The sequence below is a fragment of the Podarcis pityusensis genome (genome assembly GCF_964106645.2).
Source record: "Podarcis pityusensis genome assembly, chromosome: 14".
Classification (NCBI taxonomy): domain Eukaryota; kingdom Metazoa; phylum Chordata; class Lepidosauria; order Squamata; family Lacertidae; genus Podarcis; species Podarcis pityusensis.
In genome coordinates this window covers 53,740,321-53,763,184 of record NC_138039.1, presented here as the reverse complement: position 1 = coordinate 53,763,184, position 22,864 = coordinate 53,740,321, and the positions used below count along the sequence as shown (strand labels likewise).

The 22,864-nt window shown below is 47.7% G+C and overlaps 1 protein-coding gene and 2 long non-coding RNA genes across 3 annotated transcripts; 2 read left to right on the top strand and 1 right to left on the bottom strand.

The window, feature by feature from the left end:
- Positions 1 to 8,044: 8,044 nt before the first annotated feature.
- LOC308462878 lies at positions 8,045 to 18,201 on the top strand. Its single transcript, XR_013979405.1, has 4 exons — positions 8,045 to 9,092; positions 9,332 to 10,434; positions 15,756 to 15,785; positions 18,068 to 18,201. It is a non-coding gene; the product is annotated as an uncharacterized lncRNA (long non-coding RNA).
- Positions 12,351 to 20,711, bottom strand: CIMAP1C (ciliary microtubule associated protein 1C). Its single transcript, XM_080980821.1, has 5 exons — positions 20,458 to 20,711; positions 18,073 to 18,242; positions 16,629 to 16,739; positions 15,876 to 15,989; positions 12,351 to 13,506 (listed from the first exon to the last, which is right to left on the bottom strand). The coding sequence occupies exons 1-5, from the start codon at positions 20,652 to 20,654 to the stop codon at positions 13,022 to 13,024; spliced, it is 1,077 nt and encodes a 358-aa protein (XP_080836947.1). The 5' UTR covers positions 20,655 to 20,711; the 3' UTR covers positions 12,351 to 13,021.
- Positions 16,660 to 17,786, top strand: LOC308462888. The gene is made up of 2 exons (XR_013979416.1): positions 16,660 to 16,916; positions 17,246 to 17,786. It is a non-coding gene; the product is annotated as an uncharacterized lncRNA (long non-coding RNA).
- Positions 20,712 to 22,864: the final 2,153 nt, after the last annotated feature.

The following is a 22,864-nucleotide window of genomic DNA, read 5'->3' as shown; positions in this document are numbered from 1 at the left end:
TTGCTCAGTGTCCCACAGCTGACTGGATGTGGCTTTGAGATTTCCTTCAAGAGGAGCGTCTGTGTCATCAGGAAAGGCAAAGAGGACATTTTGCATGCAAAGTTTATAGATGGATTGTTCTGTATAACTTATGATGACAATGGTGCTGCTGTGTCTAATGTTGATTCTTGTTGTGTTGCACAAACTAACAAAGTTCTTCATGCAGGATGCATTCACGAGGCACATCAAAAGTTTTGTCACATGTCTTGGCAGGCGCTGGCCAAGATGCCTGGATTGGTTCAGGGTTTGAACATCAAACCCTGTAAGTTTCACATGAAATGTGTATCTTGTGCAGAGAACAAGGTGAAGGTTGATCCAAAAGGCAAGGAGTCTAGCACGCAGGCTTCCAAACCCTACCAGCTAGTCCACGCAGACCTGGTTGGTCCACTTGCGCCCTCTTTGGGTGGAGCAAGGTACTTCATGGTTCTAATTGATTCTTTTTCCAGGTACATTCATGTGTTTATGCTCGAGCAGAAATCGCAAGCGTTTCCTAGGTTCAAGGCATTCTGTGCTTGGTTGGAGAATGTTCACAGTAAATGTATCGGCTGTCTCTTTACTGATCGAGGCGGGGAATTCACTTCTCAGCAGTTTAAAGCTTTCCTGACTGAGAAGGGAATCCAGCATGACTTGTCAACGCCCAGATCGCCATGGATGAATGGACTTGCTGAGCGAGCAAACCAAACTTTGCTTCAAGGCCTAAAAACCTTGTTGCATGATGCCAATCTCCCTGATAAGTATTGGGGGGAGGCTCTGTCCACATTTGTTTACACTTATAATCACAGACTGGCATCACCTATTGGTTGTACTCCCTATGAGAAGATGTTTGGTAAGAAACCTTACGTCAAGCACATGAGAATCTTTGGTTCTGACATGTGGGTACACACCCCACAGAGCAACAAGCTTGGGAAGCGTGGGGCACATGGTTTGTTCATGGGGTACGAAAAAGGTGCATACAGGGTATGGATGACTGACTCTAAGTCCATTAAGTTCACAAAGAGTGTTGATTACAATCCTAAGTGGGGGGAAAATGTGGGAATTTTCCAGAGTTACCCAGAGGAAGATGAAGATGATGTGAAAAAGGCAGATAATGTTGAGGAAGCTGAGGAAGCTGAGGATGATGATGATGAGCTGAGTTCGGATTCCAGCTCAGTGGGAGGCCCTGCTGCTGATGTCAGCGACAGTGATGACACAGCAGACTACAAGAGCGCAAAGGCCTCAGTCAGACCATCTGATGCGTCTGACAATGAACTGGAAGAACCACTGTTCACCATTGGTCACTTTTCTCCTAAGAAGGAGGAGATGAGTCCAGAAGACTTGCATCTAGTACGCAGATCTGAAAGGGCGACCAAAGGCAGACCTCCAAAGAAATTTGCTGATGAGTTTGCTAAGACAGCAACTGATGTTCTTAGTAGCTCAGAGAAGGTGTGGGAACCTTCAAGCTTCAAAGAGGTTCAGGAGTTAACCTCTAAAGATGCTGAGCCATGGCTTAATGCCATGAAGGCTGAAGTTGATTCCTTGAACAGGAACCAAACTTGGGAACTGGTACCAGTAGTCCCAGGAAGGAGACTGGTTGGCAGCAAATGGGTCTTCAAGGCCAAGACAGACCAGAATGGCAAGGTTGTCACACACAAAGCCAGATTGGTTGCCAGAGGTTTTTCACAGGTACCAGGACAGGATTACCACGAGATCTACTCACCCACCGTCAAGTATGAGAGCATTCGGCTGATGCTCAAGATTGCTGCAGAGGAGAAACTGCATGTTTCCCATCATGACATTAATACAGTTTTTTTGTACGGGGTTTTGGGGGAGGACCTGATGGGATGCAGATACAGAAGGGAATGGTCTGTAAACTGCGGAAATCCTTATATGGTCTCAAGCAGAGTGCCAGGTGTTGGAACACAAAACTCACTGAGACATTGCTTTCTCTAGGTTTTCACCAGGGCAAAGCTGATCCATGTGTGTTTGTCAAGGAGGAAGGGCAAAACAAACTGTATTGTTTATGTTTTGTTGATGAACTTCTGATGTTTTGGAAGAATCAGGCTTTGTACCAAAGCACCCTGGCTCAGCTGAAGGAGCACTTTGACATGAAGGATCTTGGTGAGGTATCCAACTATCTTTCTCTGCAGGTGGAGAGGGACCAAGCAGGTAATTTTCTGGTACACCAAACACAGAAAATTGCTGATGTATTAACCAGGTTGAATTTGGTTGATGCAAACCCAGCAGACACACCGATGGTGACAGGTTACCAGGTAGATAGTACTGCTGAAGTGTTTTCTGACACAACGCTGTACAGATGCATTCTAGGCAAGCTGAATTTCATTGCTAGATGTTCAAGACCTGACATAGCTGTAAGCTGTAACCTGCTTAGCAGACATGCCAACAATCCTACTGTTCAGGATTGGAAAGCTCTGAAGCGCATAGCCCGCTATTTGAAAGGGACTTTGCACTACAGGCTGAAGTTCACCAGTCAGAAGACTGGAGGTCTTGAAATCTTTGCAGATGCTAGTTTTGGAAGTGACACCACGGATGGTACAAGCACTTCTGGAGTATGCTACATGTACAACCACTGTCTGTTTGACTGGCTGTGCAAAAAGCAGACGACAGTAAGCCTAAGTTCCTGTGAAGCAGAACTCAATGCTCTGTCATTTTCACTCATGGATTGTGAATGGTTGATGCAACTGTTTAAGGACATCAGAGTTGCTGTGAAATGTCCTATACAAGTGTATCAAGACAATAGATCCTGTTTGGCTTTGCTGAACTCAGAGAGTTGCAAGCAAAGAACCAAGTACTTGCAGATTAAGCTACATCGTGCAAGAGAGTGTATTCAGAAAGGACTCATTCAGGTGTCCTACATGGCAGGAAATGAAATTCCTGCTGATCTGTTGTCTAAGGTTGTTAACAGAGAACAACTTAAGGTTTATGTACAGAGGTTGCAATTGGGTTGAACCACAGGTACTACAGGTTACACGGAAAGGGGGAGGATGTTAGGATATTTCCGTTCCACCTTAAAAGGGAGCAGGCTTTGTGAGTCACAGAGTCTGCGTATTTCCTGTTCACAGGAAGTTTATGTTTTATCTATTGCTTTCGTTTCTCTCTCTGTGTCTGAGACACTGAAGCAGGCAGTCATGTTTTCTCTTTGTTCTGACCAACCCTGAATAAAGTTGTAAATATGCTCTCCTGAGTGCATCTTTCGCTATGCGAACTCTGCTGATAGAGCGTGCATCAGCTCTGGAATGTGGCAAGCTATTTCTGGAGCTTGTGTCGCTAATTGCTGATACTGTATCTACGGGAGATCGATGGATCGTCCGGAGGCGACGTGGAGTTATGATGGACTTTGTCTCCTTGGCAGTATCCCAACAGAGGCAGCAGTGACAGCGGCAGAGGCCCAGATGGTAGAGGCTCCGGCAGCGGAGGCACCAGCGGCAGTGGGAGAGGCCTAGGCGGTAGAGGCTGAGAGGGCTGAGGCACTGGTGGCAGCGGCAGAGGCGCAGACAGAAGAGGCTGAGGTGGCAGAAGCACCAGCGGCTTCTGCAGAGGCCAAGGCAGTAGAGGCTCTGGCAGCGGAGGCACCAACGGCAAAGGCACCGGTGGCAGCGGCAGAGGCGCAGACAGAAGAGGCTGAGGCGGCGGAAGCACCAGCGGCTTCTGCAGAGGCCAAGGCAGTAGAGGCTCTGGCAGCGGAGGCACCAATGGCAAAGGCACCAGTGGCAGCGGCAGAGGCACAAGCGGTAGAGGCTCTGGAGGTGGATGCACCAGCTGCAGTGGTAGAGGCCCAGGCAGAAGAGGCGGAGGCGGGGGAGGCACGAGCCCCAGGGGCAGAGGCCCAGGTGGTAGAGGCTCTGGCGGCAGAGGCACCAGCGGTAGCGGCAGAGGCGCAGGCGGAAGAGGCTGAGGTGGCGGAAGCACCAGTGGCAGCGGCAGAGGCTGAGGCAGCGGAGGAACCAGTGGCAAAGGGAGAAGCTCAGGTAGTAGAGGCTCAGGCAGCGGAGGCACCAGCAACAGCAACAGAGGCGCAGGTGGTAGAGGCTCAGAGGGCGATCTGGACGACAGGCAGTGGGAGAGGCTCAGGTGGTAGAGGATCAGGCAGCGGAGGCAACAGCGGCAGCAGCAGGAGTGAGGGCAGTAGTAGCTCAGGTGGCAGAGGCCCCAGCAGCAGCGGCAGAGGCACAAGCGGTAGAGGCTCTCGGTTTTGATGCACCAGCGGCAGCGGCAGAGGCCCAGGCGATAAAGGGTCTGTCGCCGGAGGCACCAGCGGCAGTGGCAGAGGCGCAGGCGGAAGAGGCGGGGCAGGCACGAGCCCCAGCGGCAGAGGCCCAGGTGGTAGAGGTTCAGGCTGCAGAGGCATCAGTGCAGTGGTAGGGCCCCAGGCTCTGGAGGCTGAAGCGGTAGAGGTACCCGCGGCAGCGGCAGAGGCCCAGGCAGTAGTGGCTCTGGAGGTGGATGCACCAATGGCAGCGGTAGAGGCCCAGGCAGAAGAGGCAGAGGTGGGGGAGGCACGAGCCCCAGGGGCAGATGCCCAGGTGGTAGAGGATCAGGCAGTGGAGGCAACAGCGGCAGCAGCAGGAGTGAGGGCAGTAGTAGCTCAGGTGGCAGAGGCACCAGTGGCAGCGGCAAAGGTGCAGGTGGTAGAGGCTGAGGTGGCGAAGAAACCTCCGGCAGCAGGAGAAGCGCAGGCGGTAGAGGTTAAGGCGGCGGAGGCACCAGCAGCGGTGGCAGGGGTGCAGGAAGTAGAGGCTCAGGTGGCAGAGGCACCACCAGCAGTGGGAGAAGCACAGGAGGTAGAGCTTCAATCAGCGGAGGCACCAGCGGTAACGAGGGAGGCGCAGGCGGTACAGGCTCAGGCACCAGAGGCAGAGGCACAGGTGGTAGAGTTAATGGCGGCGGAGGCAACAGAGGCAGAGGTGCAGGCAGTAGAGGCTCAGGTGGCAGAGGCACCAGCGGCAGCAGCAGAGGCGGTGGTAGAGGCTGAGGTGGCGGAGGCACTAACGACAGCGGCAGAGGCCCAGGTGGCTATAGCTAGGTTTTAATAACAAAAACAAAGAATTCCTTTTACATTCTAATATATCCATAAGCATGACCCATCCACCGACCCAACCACCAGGGAACTGAGAGAGCTAGGTGCTGCTCTATATATACTGTACCCAATTCCTGACACACCTTAATTAACACAACTTAACAGCACCTGCTATACTGCTTCAAAGCTGTAAAACAAGGTCTGGTGATTTGCTTTGGCCCTTAGAGAAATACACATGTTGTGGAACAATAATGAACCTTCAAATTTAAAGAGACCATTCAACAGCAGCGGCAGAGGCACCAGCGGCAGCGGCAGAGGCGCAGGTGGTAGAGGCTGAGGCGGCAGAGGCACCAGCTGCAGGTGGCAGAGATTCAGGCGGCGGAGGCACCAGTGGCAGCGGCAGAGGGCCAGGTGGTAGAGGCTCAGATGGAGGAGGCGCCAGAGGGACCATCAGAGGCCCGGTAGAGGCTCAAGCGGCGGAGGCACCAGTGGCAGCTGCAGAGGTGCAAGCGGTAGAGGCTGAGGCAGCGAAGGCACTAGCGGCAGTGGCAGAGGCACAGGCGGTAGAGGGTCAGGTGGCGGAGGCAACAGCAGCAGCGGCAAAGGCCCAAGCGGTAGAGGCTGCAGTGCCGGGGGGCACCAGTGGCAGCTGCAGAGGCCCAGGCTCTGGAGGATGAAGCGGCAGAGGTACCCATGGCAGCGGGAGAGGCCCAGGCAGTAGAGGCTCTGGCGGCGTAGGCCCCAGCGGCAGCGGGAGAGGCGCAGGTGGTAGAGGCTAAGGCTGAGGTGGCGGAGGCACCAGCAGCACCGGCAGAGGCTCAGGCTCAATGGGTGAGGTGGCGGAGGCACCAGTGTTACTGGAAGAGGCCCAAGCGGTACAGGCTCGGGATGCGGAGGCACCAGCGGCAGCAGCAGAGGCCCACGTGGTATAGGCGCAGGCGGTGGAGGCACCAGTGGCAGCGGCTGAGGCGCAGGCAATACAGGCTCTGGTAGTGGAGGCACCAGCGGAAGCGGCAGAGGCACAGGCGGTAGATACTGAGGCGGCGGAGGCAACAGCGGCAGAGGTGCAGGCAGTAGAGGCTCAGGTGGCAGAGGCACCAGCAGCAGCTGCAGAGGCCTAGGCGGTAGAGGCTCAGGCTGTGGAGGCACCAGCGGTAGCGGCAGAGGCTGAGGCGGCGGAGGCACCAGAGGCATAGTGAGAGGAGCAGGCGGTAGAGGCTCAGGAGGGCGGAGGCACTAGCGGCAGCGGCAGAGGCACAGGCGGTAGATGCTGAGGCGGCGGGGGCACCAGCGACAGCGGCAGAGGCTCAGGCGGTAGAGGTTCAGGCGGCGGAGGCACCAGCAGCAACGAAAGAGGCCCAGATGGTAGAGACTCTGGTGGCGGAAGCACCAGCGGCAGCAACAGAGTCCCAGGCGGTAGAGGCTCCAGCAGCGGAGGCACCAGCAGCAGCGGGAGATGTGCAGGCGGGAGTGGCTAAGGGGGCTAAGGCAGCGGTGGCAGCAGCAGAGGGCCAGGCGATAGAGGGTCTGTCGCCGGAGGCACCAGCAGCAGCGGCAGAGGCCCAGGCGGTAGAGGGTCTGTCGCGGAAGGCACCAGCGGCAGTGGCAGAGGCGCAGGCGGAAGAGGCAGAGGCGGGGCAGGCACGAGCCCCAGCGGCAGAGGCCCAGGTGGTAGAGGCTCAGGCTGCAGAGGCACCAGTGCAGCGGTAGGGCCCCAGGCTCTGGAGGCTGAAGCGGAAGAGGTACCCGCGGCAGCGGCAGAGGCCCAGGCAGTAGAGGCTCTGGCAGCAGAGGCCCCAGCGGCAGCGGCAGAGGCACAAACGGTAGAGGCTCTGGAGGTGGATGCACCAGCTGCAGCGGTAGAGGCCCAGGCAGAAGAGGCGGAGGCGGGGGAGGCACGAGCCCCAGGGGCAGAGGCCCAGGTGGTAGAGGCTCTGGCGGCGGAGGCACCAGCCGTAGCGGCAGAGGCGCAGGCGGAAGAGGCTGAGGTGGCGGAAGCACCAGCCGCAGCTGCAGAGGCCCAAGCGGTAGAGGCTCAGGGGGCGATCGGGATGAGCGGCAGCAGGAGTGGTGCAGGTGGGAAAGGTTCAGGCAGCGGAGGCAACAGCGGCAGCAGCAGGAGTGAGGGCAGTAGTAGCTCAGGTGGCAGAGGCACCAGCGGCAGCGGCAAAGGTGCAGGTGGTAGAGGCTGAGGTGGCGAAGACACCTCCGGCAGCGGGAGAAGCGCAGGCGGTAGAGGTTAAGGCGGCAGAGGCACCAGCAGCAGTGGCAGGGGTGCAGGAAGTAGAGGCTCAGGTGGCAGAGGCACCACCGGCAGTGGGAGAAGCACAGGAGGGAAGTGGCTTACATATGGTGATCTATTAAAAGATCAAGAAGGAAAATGGAAACTAAGAGAGTATGAGGAAATAAAAGAACATTTTCAGAGTTGGTTACATTACAGGCAATTGTATGAGATGTACAAAGAACACAACAAGGATTTAGTTACACCACTTCTAGATTTCAAAAGGAAGTCATAGAAGGGAAAGTGAAATTGCTGAAGGGTGCATATAGTATTCTGTTAGAATGGGAAACAAAAGACAAGGAGGTGAAATCGGTCATGATCAAATGGGCACAAGATATAGGACATAACATACAATTTGAAGATTGGGAAAAACTGTGGGAAAACAGATTTAAAATTTACAGACTGTTCTCTTTTGAAAGAAAACTATATGAAAATGATGTATAGATGGTATATAACACCCGTAGGCATTCCCTCCATAACACGCACAGACATTTCCCCTTACTTTCTAGGAGGAAAAAAGTGAGTGTTATGGTGCTAAAAATACGGTAGTTTCTGTTTGTGGTGGTTTCCTTGGTTTGGGGTGGTTTGCTTGCTTTTCGAAATTATCAGACATAAATATGACACGATACCATCAGAAGCACAAAAATTTGGAATCCCCTCCCAGTAATGACAAGATACCAGTTTAGGGGTTTCTAATAAATTTGCTTCTCAGTATTTTGCTTGGTGTTCACAGGACCACAAGGTGATTGCTGTTAGGTGTCGCCCTCTAGTGGCACCTTTAAAGATATTTATGTATCGCCACTGCATCGAGGCCTCTATTGCACGTGAAAGTTATGCCATGAAGCACACCTTGCAATCAATTTTTATTGACTGGAAACAGAGCAACTGCTGCTTACAGCGCCCCTGGGATCATTTCCCTCTCCTAAAATGATGTCGGCTGCGCTTTTTTCCTCTCTTCCACCATGGAGTCCTACATGGAGGCACTTCCGTGACTATTTCCATCTCCTAAAATGGCGCCGGCGACGCTTTCTGCCCTCTTCCAAAATGGACTCACTTCCGTGGTTATTTCCTGCTCCTAAAATGGTGCCGGCGGCGCTTTCTTCCCTCTTCCAACATGGAGGCACTTCCGTGGTTATTTCCCTCTCCTAAAATGGCGCAGCGTTGCTTTCTGCCCTCTTCCAACATGGAGGCACTTCCGCTAGCTTTGTCCCTTTCCTAAATTGGCGCCGGCGGCGCTTTCTGCCCTCTTCCAAAATGGACTCACTTCCGTGGTTATTTCCCTCTCCTAAAATGGTGCCGGCGGCGCTTTCTTCCCTCTTCTACTATTCACTCACATCCGGAGCTCGAAGCAGGGACTGCCCACCCACCGAGCTCGGGGCACAGGCGCTGGGCTTTCTTCGATCTCCTGCCTGTCCCGGGGGCTCTTTTCAAAAACCTCTTGCCCCAGCCCCAACGAGGTCATCGTCTCTTCCCGGTACAATGTATAATTTATTACCTTTCTTAAGATAGCTCCTTTTTAGGTCCCAAAATAATCTGCCAGGTGGTCATAGCCAATAGGCTTTACCTTGATGCTGCTAATGACCTACCATGCTAAATTTTACCAAAGACTAAAGAAAAATGCATTTTAAGAACAGAGGCTAATTTGGAAGCTGTCTTACATATGGAAAGCTTTCCTTTTCCAGACTTTAGAAGTTTTACGCATGCACACATTTAAAAAAGGTGTTTGATGAATTAATGGTTAAAAAGATAAACATAAAGGTAAAGGGACCCCTGACCATTAGGTCCAGTCGTGGCTGACTCTGGGGTTGCGGCGCTCATCTCGCTTTATTGGCCCAGGGAGCTGGCGTACAGCTTCCAGGTCATGTGGCCAGCATGACTAAGCCGCTTCTGGCGAACCAGAACAGCTCACGGAAACGCCTTTTACCTTCCCGCCGGAGTGGTACCTATTTATCTACTTGCACTTTGACGTGCTTTCAAACTGCTAGGTTGGCATACAGAGCTGTAAACGCATTATTTTTAAAAAAGTGAACAGCCTATATTAAGTATGGGGAAAGGGTAAGGTCAACAATTGAACCAAACTTTAATTTTCTGGTATTTTTAGCAGTCATTCAAATTACAGAACTAGGATTCTACGACAGCAGCTCATGCCACAGCTTTGGAATCCATTATCATTTCTCAGAATATAGGAAGCTGCCTCATATCAGAACCATTAGTCCATCTAGATCAAAATTGCCAACACTGGCATAAGCTCTCCAGGCAAAAATCATTCTCAGTCCCAAGAGGCCCAGGTGGCCTCAGTAGCACAGAGAGCCTTCTGCCAGCTTCAGTTTGTGGCCCAGCTACACCCCTATCTGCACAGGGATAGCCTCACTTCTGTGGCCTATACTCTGGTACCCTCTAGGTTGATTTACTGCAACATGTTATATATAATTCTGTCTTTGAAGACGGTTTGGAAACTTCAGCTGGTGCAATGGCCAGATTGCTCACCAGAACAAGATGGTTTGAGCATATAACACCAATCCTGGCACAGTTGCACTGACTACCGATTAGTTTCCAGGCCCAATTCAAAGTGCTAATGTTGAGCCTTACACGGCTCAGGACCCTTAAGGGCCACTTCTCCCCATACAAACTGATCCAGACCTGCACCGTTCTAGTCTCTGAGGCCCTTCACTATGCCACTCCTCCCAGAAAGATTTTGAGGGTGGCAACAAGAGAATGGACCTTTTCTATGGTGGGTCCCTGATATGGAATGCTTTCCCCAGAGAAGCTCACCTGGTGCTAATATAAGAATTAGAGACCCAAGGTGTGTGTGTGTGTGTATATATAGTTCTTCATTGTTTCACTGTTAACTGCATTTCACCTCTTGGATAGAATGCAGAAAGGGAAATATTTGTTTTCTGTGTGAGGTTCATGTGGCCTGCATTTTACAACCTTATGCTCTCTAGGCCATAAACAAGAAACCCTATCTACCCTGAAAATGGTACAAATGGTCATTAAGGATGTTGTTCTCAGTTCTTTTTTTTTTTTACTCAAGGATACGCAGTACCTGTAACTCTTTTTTTGTAGTTAAAAATGTGGCACTTACTGTAACAACTTCGTGGTGAGTACATGCACCTATTTTTATAGAAAAAAAGCACTGGTTCTCATTAGCATCAAAGTGTAAATCCAAGTATCTCCTTGAAACTTTTTGAGATGGCTCAGGAATGAAGGGAAGTGAAATAGGGACTGGAATGTAAACAGTACTGATGAAGACCTGGTTGCCAGGGCAATGGTGACAGAAGTGGGACATTTGAGGCCAAAGGCCTGGGCACATGTAGGCCACTGCAAGGTTATTGTGGGGGTGAGGATACCAATAAGGAGCCATGTGTGCTTTACTTCTCATGACCTGTAACCTTTCCTGTTGTATGTAGAAGGATGTTTGTTTTAAGAATGTTTAGATGTTTTTTATGGCTCTTTGTGTGCTGCCTGTATAAGCCTTGTTCTAATTCTCCTCATGGCAGAGGACAACCACGTTAAGTTGATCTCTGCCCTATTGCAATAGTTACAATAAACATGGAGTCCCTCCTGGATGCTGGACTTGAGTTCATTTCCTTGGCTCCATGTTTGATTTAAAGTGTGGTTCCGCTCCTGGGTAGCAAACAAAGTGGTGTAGACATCATTGCATGTCTTTAGACATCAGGTAAAAACATTCCGGTTTACCAAAGTTTATGGCTAGTAAATAATCTATGGCCTGTGAAAGTGCAAGAAAGGACTGTTATGGTTCTTTACTATTAGACTGTTTGTCAGTATGCTTCTTACTATGTTTTAATTTTATAAAACTATGTTTTAAGGACGCCCTGTGGGTTAAACCACAGAGCCTAGGACTTGCCAATCAGAAGGTCGGAGGTTCGAATCCCCGTGACGGGGTGAGCTCCCGTTGCTCGGTCCCTGCTCCTGCCAACCTAGCAGTTCGAAAGCACGTCAAAGTGCAAGTAGATAAATAGGTACCGCTCTGGCGGGAAGGTAAACGGCGTTTCCGTGCACTGCTCTGGTTCCCCAGAAGCGGCTTAGTCATGCTGGTCCACATGTCTGCGGACAAACACCGGCTCCCTCGGCCAATAAAGCAAGATGAACGCTGCAACCCCAGAGTCGGTCACGACTGGACCTAATGGTCTGGGGTCCCTTTACCTTTACTATTAGACTGTTTGTCAGTATGCTTCTTACTATGTTTTTAGTATGTTTTATCATTGATGTTTTGTAATGTGTTCCTAATGTTGTACACCACCCTGAAATCTTTTGCTAAAAGATTATATAAAAATTGAATTATTAATATTAATAATAATATTTCACTCATGCACTTGCAAAGAGGTTGGATAAAGTTGGCTGGAAGTGCTGTAAAAATGATACATGGAGCAAGAGCAGCAAACAAATGAGAGAAAGGAGGTCAGCTTAGTTCCCATCTGGTTTATAGGAGAATAGAATAGTGGGGAAACATTCCTATTACAGGATAAATAATACATTGAAAAAAGGCAGTTTGGAGCCTGGTTCTTATGCATTCTGAGTGAGTGAGTTCAGTGAGTCTTCTTCCCAAGAAAGTGGTTTTTGGCTTGTGGTGCTCATCTAGATTAGGAGGAGAGAGCTAAGAACCAGCATTTCTCTTAGAGGAAATTCTGTGTATGTGTTGTGGGCAGGAGGCACCCTCAACCTCGAGACTGATGTGAAGTGCCATAATTTCACCACCAGCAGACAACAAGACAAATAACATATTTGCTGGCAGGAGACAAACTGTAGCAGAACAGAAATGGTGCTGCATGCAGCAAATAAGAGGTTAGGATAGAAAATGATACCTAAGCAGCCCAGTCTCACTCTCCATTTCCTACATTGAATCACCTGGGTATGGAGGGGGAAGGGATGCACAGAGCTCATGAACATAATCAATGTAGCCTACATTTATCAATTGAGAGCATAATGAATGTTGTTTGATGATAGGCATGTTAGAAGGTACATTAGTCATCCCAAGCTGACAAAATCCAAAACTGCGATCTAAATTGGATTTATTTATTTATTTACTTACGCAAAGCAAGTAACATGTAAGCAAGTTACATAGACTGCCCTATAAATTCACTCTTTGGAAGGCTCTTCAATATACACTGGTAAAACACAATATTAAAAACAGCTCTCTCATTTTGCATTTCATTCTCAGTGTAAATAGAATAATAGCAAGAAAAATAAATATTTATGGAGCTTTGTAAAAAAAAAAAAAGGTAATACTTATAAAATTATAAAACTGTTTCTTATATGAGCAAAAAGAGCATCTTAGCCTTCTTCCCAATAATCTTCTGCAACAGAAAGCGAATTAAGTGCTGGGGTGAGAAACACTTCACCCTATGCTAGCCAGTTCCTTAGAAATAAAAATAAAACACTAGTAATGCACACTGGAAGGAGGAAGAATAGAGAAAGGATTTTGCCAAGAACCAAGGCAGACCCCCTGTCTCACAAAGGAGGGCTTTCCTAAGTCAAGAGCTATCTAGTCCCCCTCCCCAATTACCTGACCCTGGCATAGCCCAAACGTGTTCAAAGTTCATCAGAATCTCTCCCTCTGAAACAAGCTATTTACACCTGCTTCCTGACACTGTGTCACAATGGAATTATTTGGAGGTGGGTCTACCCAAAGGGGCAAGTCACCTCTGTGGCCTGTGAGTCCTCCCTCACTCTTTGAGTAAACAAACTGGAGGTGTGCCATGAGAATACTCAGAGTGACGAATCCCAAGACTGAACCGTGGGGCTCTGGGTTTGTCGGCGGTGACCAGCTCCGCATTGTAGTCAGGGGGTCCTGGCGTATAGTTCTTGCTGGAGGAAGCAAACCTTTGGGAGATGCTGTAGGATGGCTGGTGGCACAGGTAAACATCTGGTTCAGGTATGGTATACATTGCCGGGCCAGGCCCTCTCACCAGGTCTTTAGCATACCCCCACACAGAGGCACTGGATGCCATTGAGAGGCAGGGAGCTGCAGGTTTGACAGGCAGCTTTGGACCCAGTGTCTGTGGAAGGGTGTATTGGTTGGGTGCTGGGTTTGGGCTGCTCACCCAGTAGTGTGTTCGAAGGCCCATAGTGTACGCTGGTGCATTCGACTCTTCAAGTGGGTGTATCTTCTCCACGTAATACTCATTTGGGGCAGGCGTACAAGATATAACTGCAAGCCAAGAGCAGATAGGTGACACCCCTCACTTGGTGCTCCCCACTGTTGAGCATGTGGATAAACCTGTGGGTACATCATATTCTACAGGAGCACAGGAGGAGGCAGGAATGATGGACGTAAAATCTGAGAAACATTGAGGCTTAAAGAGAAGGAGCAATCTGCCATGCAGGGTTTGTTTGTTTTTTAAGTTGCTGTTTTACTTGCTAATGTTAGGAGTAAAAAACCCCCACTTATTGATCTATTAGTAGATCCTAATCTGCCATTGATGCTTCTCAAAAGAAAGGGAAAAGCATTCCCCATGTATTTGCTACAATACTCTGCTCCTCCTTGTAGATGACAAGCCTTGCATATTCTCTCTCTCTTTCTCTCTCTAAATTTGATAATTCTATTTGTTCTTAAGCTGAATCATTTGTAAACTGTTGTGACTTTGAGGATGTTGGAGGAAGAGGCACTATCCTCCTTGCCTTGACTGAAAATCGCCCCCCCCCCTTTTTAAAATCATGGCATTGTCCTCCAGTCTCCTCTCCTAGCAGCCTTTCCAACTAAGTGCATCACCTGTGGAGTTAAGAGTGCACTGCTATTAATCTCTTCCATGACATCTTCCCTTGCAATTCACTGTCATTAAGTGTTAATTCCATAGGTACCCTCCAGACTACTTCCTAGATTATGACTCTAAAGCAACATAACCCTCTTGTTTTCCCTTATTCTGTTTTTGGTGGCTCTCCTGTCTGTCCGTTCATCAGCCACATGCTCAACATCTTATGGTCCCTTGGCATCAGGAAGATGAGACTTCCAGCGTGATTGACCAGAATGCTGCAACATGATTGCTGGCAGGAGTGAGACCTTGTCAGCATATAACACCTGTGCTCAAAGATCTGCATTGGCTGCTGATTTGCTACCAGGCCAGGTTCAAGGTGTTACTATTAATATATAAAGCACATGGAAGAACCCTTTGCCTAGAGGACTTCCCTTTGTAAAGTAGGACACTTAGACACCCTAATGGTAAAAAGTGTTTTTCAACCCAGTTGACTTGGTGGAACACCAATCAGGAAAACTATATTTCCCCCAGTTCCTTGAATGCCCCTTTATCCAGAGCAGCCCCACTCGGTCAAGGCCAATAGCTGGAAAGCAATAGGGATCACACACACACACGAAATGAATGGAGGGATGGATGGGCGTCACAGACGCTTTTAAACTACACTTTGATATCAGCCCAGACAATCTCCCACATCAAACAGCCCACTTAGGTAAGGTCTCTGTACATAGCTGGTTTTTCTGTCTGGTTCTTGACACCCCCTACTCAGAAATAATTTTTTTATCAAAGAGTGAATAAATTTTTACAGCCTAGGGACAACACTCCCATGCAGTCAATCTTCCAGAGCCTGCAAACCAGTGGAGCTGGGACAAACAGTGAGTGTGGCTGATAAAAAAAGAGGGTGAGGCCACCTGTCTCTTTTCATATGCTTCTCCCTGTAATGCCAGATCTAGGGCAGTGCAGGCTGTTCCCCTGCTCAGGGTGCTGAGCCAAGGGGGCATAAAATAATAATACTAGTAATAATATTGGTAGTAGCAATAATAATAGTAGTAGTAGTAATAATAATAATAATAATTAATACTTATATTCATGTGGGTACCTACTGAGAAACCCCATTAAAAAGCAACTGTACCAGAAGGAATTACTGTGGAAATAAAATATATTGGGGGAAGTGCCAAATTTTGTCCTTACTTAGAAAACCGTATTACCAAAGTCTACCCCTGCTCTCTGTCATTCATACACAAATCCACATGCATGCAGGTAAAAGATAAAAGGTAAATGTAAGGTAAAGGACCTTACATACATAGTCAAAGGCGTCTATGCAGTGTGGCGCTCATCTCACTTCAGGCTGAAGGAACAGACAGCTTTCTGGGTCATGTGGCCAGCATTCTGGTGCACTGGGACACTGTGATAGAAGCCAGAGTGCATGGAAACGCCGTTTACCTTCCCCCTGGAGCAGTACCTATTTATCCACTTGCACAGGTATGCTTTCAAGCTGCTAGATTGGCAGAAGCTGGAACAGAGCAACGGGAGCTCACCCTGTCTCAGGGATTCGAACCACCAACCTTCTGCTCAGCAAGCCCAAGAGACTCAGTGGTTTAATACCACAGCTCCACACATAATGCTCCCACACATCCATTTTCATGCATAACACACCTGCTCATTCACTCACACTCATTCTTTTTCATTCCTTCTCTTTCATGTTCAGGGATTGACCAACAAGCCTTCTTTGCACAAGGTGAGAAAGAAACATTTTCATCACAAAATTGCACAGATGCCACTCCAGCCCCATCTTGACCATCATAGTATCTCTCATCTTTCAACTTACATGGCCGCTTTCTCTCTTGCACCATGCGGAATGAAACTGGTCTCCATATCCCTAGACGGGAAATGCTTGGGTCCACATAGTAGCAGGGCCCAGGACTCTCTGTGATCGAGATCACTTGCAAAGGAAAGAAGAATTGTCTGCATGAGGCATGGTGTGGATTCTGAGCTATTTAGCTTGGTTGCAATGACTGACTTCCTGTCCGATATCAATTAAAGGCACCCACTAGCTAGATAGCAGTGAATATGTTAAGCTCCGCCCCCCTGCACCTCCATTCCTGTTATCCTTCAACATGGCTTAAGTGTAGATCATCCTCTTCCCACTAAGGTCCGCAGCTGTACAACTGAGAACCCTGATTTTGGTGCAGCCATAATTTTACTATGAAGGGCCCTAAATCAGCAGTATAAGACCCTCCAGCCCTTGCTGGACTACAACTCCTATCATTCTTGACCATGCTGACTGGGGCTGATGGGAGTTGTAGTCAAGAAACAACTACATTAGCCACCTACATGCAGTGCCATTGATCCAGTTGGAATGGAAACTTTGGAAAGCCACCCAGCTCTTGATCATGGATCACCCAGGTCCCATCAACTGTGGCCCCGATAATTAGAGAGTCCCAAAAACACAGGTTGTCAATCTCTGTTCAAATGTTTTGCCAGCAAATTTAACAGTTGTTTAGCCAGCTTCACCCTGTGGGTCAGTTAATACTGTTGGGAAAACCCAAATAACACAGAACCTAACTTGTCAGCATCTTACATCTTTCACTGGATTTCACACGCATTGTGTAGGCTGGCTCAGCATACTTGGTGAAGTCATGGTCCTTAATGCCAGTGAGAGGCTGCCTACCATACTTCCCAGGTCCTGGCCCTGCAAGAGAACCACAAGGGGGGGGGGGGATAAAATAATGGGAAGACAACCCGGAACCATTAGCATTTGCAGATTATGAGCTGCCACACTGGGTAATAGTAAAAGGGCAAAATGGAATAATATATTGTGTTGAATAATATATTGAATATATTGGGTTGTGGAGCTACAGCTCTCCAGGTGTTGTTGTTGTTGTTGTTTAGTCGTTTAGTCGTGTCCGACTCTTCGTGACCCCATGGACCAGAGCATGCCGGGCACTCCTGTCTTCCACTGCTTCCTGCAGTTTGGTCAGACTCATGTTTGTAGCTTCGAGAACACTGTCCAACCATCTCGTCCTCTGTCGTCCCCTTCTCCTTGTGTCCTCCATCTTTCCCAACATCAGGGTCTTTTCCAGGGAGTCTTCTCTTCTCATGAGGTGGCCAAAGTATTGGAGCCTCAGCTTCACGATCTGTCCTTCCAGTGAGCACTCAGGGCTGATTTCCTTAAGAATGGATGTGTTTGATCTCCAGGTGTTGCTGCACTCCAACTCCCATCATCTCTGACCATTGAACCAGACTGGCTGGGGCTGATGGAAGTCCCACAACATACTTTTCTTCTCCCTCTGGTAAAATCTCGCTAGCCTTGGGCCAGGATATTTGCATTGCAATAGGAAGTGAGCATTACAAGGCACCTGAATTCTTCTGTGGCTCGGACTATAATTCAAGCCAGAGAAGATTTCCCATTTTACTCAACCACCTATGCTCTGCCTGTAATTTCCCAACCCCCTTCCTTCATCCCCTTTAAACAAGCGTTACCCTGGTAGGACAACAGCAGTGGTGACATACCAGCCACAGGAAAAGGAAAACAAAAGGAAAAAAAATTATTATTAGCCTGACTCCCTCCTTTGGCAATCTTCACAGAACTCTAGCCCAATGGTTGCCATCAATTTGATTTGAATTAATTTTATAATGAAATGATTTTAGAATGTTGTATTATTTTATTGTTGTTAGCTGCCCTGAGCCCAGCTTCGGCTGGGGAGGGCGGGATATAAATAAAATTTATTATTTATTATTATTTATTAACAAGGAAATATGCACTATCTCGCATGCTAGCAGTACTCTTGGAAGAAAGTTGTGATGGTGACTGAGAAATGTAGATCAGTTTTCTTCTTTGGTTTCCACAAGAACATAAAAGGAACCCTGATGGATCAAGCCAGCCAGCCACCGAGTCCAGCATCCTGTTCTCACAGAGGGTCTTTCAACAATGCTGTTGAACTCATCCAAATTGGCAAAGATATGGGTACCTCTGTATTCCTGATCTCCTTCTCTCTCTTGCCCCATCTCTTCCCACAGCTCACCTTTATACTTGGCACTGATGGACGCATACTGCTTCTTGATGGCCGGCACTCTGGCTGGATGCTTAGAGATACCAGAAAGACAACTAACAGGCTGAGCTGCACCTTTGGCTCTGGAAGTCAGCATTGGAGTGTGCCCACTGCAGTGGGGAGTCGTATGTGTCACCAGTGCTCTGGGGAATGAAAGTAAATGAATGAATGCAAGTCCAACCTGCAATCCTATCCTATCTTCAAACCTTGCTGTTTTCTCCAGGCTTGCTGGATGGTGCTGTTTTGGCCACATAAGGACCATAAGTGCTAAAAGAATGGAGATTGCTGCTTATTTATGTGATTTAAGGGCATGTACCTAGGCCACGGTATCCAACATCCCAAGAGCTTGTTGGACTCCAACTCCCATCAGCCCCAGTCACCATGGGATGATGGGAGTTTTAGTCCTACAACAGACAGAGAAGAGCCCCTTTGCAGCCCCTGCACTGTAAGGGCTGAGGGAATGAGGGTGAATCCAGAGGTCTGGGTGCCTTTGTTTATTTAAACCAGGAATGGGAGGCTCAGCCCAGGAGCCACATGCCACCAACCAGACCTCTCTCTCTCTGACCATTAGCACTCTCTCCAGGTCACAAGCCTCCCTGCCCCTGCTTTGTGCCCTCTTCAAGTGCTTTTGCCTGGCTGGAATGTGAGATCAAAGCCTCTTGCTTTCCTGGATGAAGATGGGGGCAGGGGTAGGTATAGAAACTTGGGGGGGTTGTGGAGCTGGATTATAGCCTAATGCACAAAGAGTCCCTCCTGTTGTTCCACCCAGTTTTTGTCTCTAACCCCATTCAACACTGGTACATGGCCCTCAGATGGTTATCAAATATGGCCCTTGCACTAAAAAAAAAAAAAAAAAAGGTTATCGACCCCTGATTTTACTGCCCCCCCCCCAGCCTGCCTTTCAACAACAAGGTCCCCAAGGCAGCTCAGAACAATTTAAAATGAACAACATGGAATGAAATTGCAACCATAAAATATAATTACAAGCAGCTCAAGCAACAGTAGCACAATCCCAAACAGCAGAAGGAAAACAATAGAGATGAGTAATAGCAAAATAGCCATGCAGAAAACACACCAAAAGAAACATGCAAGGGGAACCAGCAGGCAGGAGTTGGGGAAATAGTTTCATGTGTGTTGATAGCATTAAGCAAAGCCCCAATAAACAGCGCTTAGTTTAACTATGGAACTCCCTCCCACAGGAGGCAGTGCTGACCACCAACATGGATGGCTTTTAAAGAGGACTGGATAAATTCACAGAGGAGGATAAAGCTATCAATGACAACTAGTCAGGATGACTATGTCCTGTTTCTGAATACCAGTTGCTGGAAACATGGGAGGAGAGTGCTTGGATCCTGCTTGCAGGTTTCCCACAGGCATCTGGTTGGTCACTGTGAGGACAGAATGCTGAACTAGATGCCCTTTGGCCAGATCCAACAGATTCTTATGTTCTTATTTGTTGGCAGCAAAGCACACTCACCATTAATGTGTGGAATTTGCTGTCACAAGACTTGTTGAACCTAGGATAACTCAGTTGGTGCAGCATGGGACTCTTAATCTCAGGGTCATGTGTTCGAGCACCATGTTGGGTAAAAGATTCCTGCATGGCAGGGGGTTGGACTAGATGACACTCATGGGCCTTCCCAACTCTACAGTTCTGTGATTCTATGATGGACGAAAGGCTAGATAGGGATCTCCAACCTTTTCAGTAACATGTATTTGGGGACCCATTTCTTCATCATTGACCATATATTTGCATGGTGGAAGTATTGGTGGAAGTCCTGACCCACCAGCTGAAGACCTAGATGGCATTGAAGGGGGAGTATTTATTTAGCTAGTTGTTTTCTTACATTTATATCCTGCTTATATTTGGCATGAGTAAGCTGCCACCTGCCCTTTTCCAGGTACCAAAATACTGATTCCAGACATTCCAAGCATAAGTCTGACCCTTCCTCCCTGGAAAACCACAACTGTGTCCACCCCAATCCCAGAGCCCTTCAGGATAGAGGAGCAGAATGAAGGGAGACCACCTCCAGAGCATGAGACCAGGCCTGATCCCTCACCCTGAGCACTTTGGAGGGGGTGGGGAATAAAACTTAAATACAGGGCACAAAAACAATGCCTTTTGTCATCTTGTTAGTGGCATGGTCTGTGGGGCAGCATCTGGAGAATACAAACAATTTCTTCTGTGTCTTTCTAATTCTTTGGAGGGGCTGCAATGCCATGTTTCTAAGAGAGGTGGCAACTGGCCTTTGCATTGCTATGCTCCCTAACCCTAATCATACTAATACACAGCAAACAAAGGTCTTAGGATTTCAGTTACCAATCAAAGTAGTAATTGGTTGTGTCAGTCACCCATACCCCTGATGCTGCTTCTCTGGATGGAATGGAAATCTGGATGTAGATTTCAAATAAGGAGTGGGGATGTTACTCAGCTTTCCAATTCCTCCTCTACCCCCTCCTTTTTGGAACATAAACAATGCCTCATGTTGCAATTCGCTCCCAGGTTGCCTAGGCGATGCTGATGCAAGTGTGGAACCAAACTTGTTTATTTCCATATTACCATGGTTCTGGCAGAATACTCTCCCTCCCTCCCTCCCTCTCTCTCTCTCTCTCTCTCTCTCTCTCTCTCTCTCTCTCTCTTTGTGTGCTGCTAATACAAGTCCTCCTTCCTTGCAAGTTACCAGCCGGGGGGGGGGGGGAGAGAGAGAGCCACAACCCCAAAATACCACATTTCGTTTCATAAGACCCATGGGCATAGCTAAGGGGGGGGGGGGACAGAGGGCAGCTCCCTATCAAATAAAACAATAGAAATACTTAACTGACCAATCATGTCAGTTCTGCCCCGCTAACAAAAGTCCTCACTAGGCCCATGCTAAGACCATGTTCCCCATACCTTTGCCTTCATATGATATAGTATTCATTGATTTTTTTGTTCTATTTTTTCGTTTTATTTGCAGCATTTGTATTCTAACCTCCCCCCATTCCCAGGAGCTCAGAGAGGGGTGTTTGCACAGGCTGCCTGGGCAACAATGACCACATCTCAGTTAAAATGAAACAAAAAGTCCAGAAAGCATAAAAAAATGAACCCCAAAGCAAAAGAGAATGTGTCTCAATATGAACAGAGGGATGGAGGGGAAATTCAGTTCCCTTAACATGAAACTGACCCAATTCACCCTTCCTTAAACAAGAGGCACACTGAAACACAGCTTTCTTTTGAAATTTGCACTTCTTGGAATTTTGCCACATGGTTCTCCAACAAAAAACAATGTGGACATACGTTAGGGAAAAGTGTGCATCAAAAATACATATATTTGTGGCAATAACAAACAGAAATGTGTTATTTTGGGGGAAATTGCTTGGAAAGAAATTAGGGGAAATGAGAACTAAAATTGGTGTGTGTGTGTGTGTGTGTGTTTATTGGCTTATATAAACATGAATAACATTATACAAGTTTTCTCATGTCATTTGTATGTCACAAAAATAGCATAATAATTGTGGAAAAATATCTACAACATATGTTTCATTATTAGTGATCAGTGTATAAGTTCTTGAGAGCCAGTGTGGTGTAGTGGTTAAGAGCGGTAGTCTTGTAATCTGGGGAACCGGGTTCGCGTCTCCGCACCTCCACATGCAGCTGCTGGGTGACCTTGGGCTCATCACACTTCTCTGAAGTCTCTCAGCCCCACTCACCTCACAGAGTGTTTGTTGTGGGGGAGGAAAGGAAAGGAGAATGTTAGCCGCTTTGAGACTCCTTAAAAGGAGTGAAAGGCGGGATATCAAATCCAAAACTCTTCTTATGAATTGGTTTAAACAATTGCAAAAATTTATCACTTGCCCGATAACAAATGTTGGAAATGTAAAGAAACTGAAGGTACATTCTTTCACCTTTGGTGGACGTGCCCAAGGATTAAGGCTTTCTGGGAAATGATATATAATGAACTGAAAAAGGTATTTAAATATACCTTCTTGAAGAAACCAGAGGCCTTTCTCCTGGGCATAGTCGGACAATTGGTGCCAAAGAAGGATAGAACCTTTTTTATGTATGCCACAACAGCAGCAAGAATACTCATTGCAAAGTATTGGAAGACACAAGATCTACCCACTCTGGAAGAATGGCAGATGAAGCTGATGGACTATATGGAACTGGCAGAAATGACTGGCAGAATCCGAGACCAGGGAGAAGAGTCGGTGGAAGAAGAGTGGAAGAAATTCAAAGATTATCTACAGAAATATTGTAAAATTAATGAATGTTAGAATGATGTTGGATAGAAATTAAGTGGTTTCCAGCTGTAATGCTTTAAGGGAATATGAAAAAAGGGTTATAAATAGGTAAAAATCTAATGCTATTATTTTTAAGATCAAGGATTAGGATAACTAAAGAGGGTAAGGATTTGCTGAACCAACAGATTGAAGTGGAATACAAAAAAGGGAGGTATGAGGAGGTCCGGGAAACAAGCTAAAGGAAAATAAGTAATGGAAAATCTGGGTGTTTTTAACCATTTTTATTTTGTATTTTTGTTATTTTTTTCACTTTTATTGTAATATTTTAAAAAATCTTAATAAATATCTTATAAAAAAAAACAATTAGGAAGAAGAAGAAGAAGAAAAAGAAAAAAGAGGGAGGGGGAGTGGCAAGCGGGGTGGGGTCGGGTGGTTATGCTTCTCTTATTCTACTTACCGTATTTTTCGCTCTATAAGACACACTTTCCCCTTCCTAAAAAGTAAGGGGAAATGTGTGTGCGTCTTATGGAGCGAATGCAGGTGG

What these genes read in the sequence shown, in the direction of transcription:
- CIMAP1C (XM_080980821.1), bottom strand. Translation starts at nt 20,654, where the DNA reads ATGGAAATAAACAAGTTTGGTTCCACACTTGCATCAGCATCGCCTAGG. An exon ending in CATCAGTGCCAAGTATAAAG is followed by an intron (nt 16,740 to 18,072) that starts GTGAGCTGTGGG and finishes GTTCTCTTGCAG; the next exon opens with GGCCAGGACCTGGGAAGTAT. An exon ending in TGTGAAATCCAGTGAAAGAT is followed by an intron (nt 15,990 to 16,628) that starts GTAAGATGCTGA and finishes TTCCTTTGCAAG; the next exon opens with TGATCTCGATCACAGAGAGT.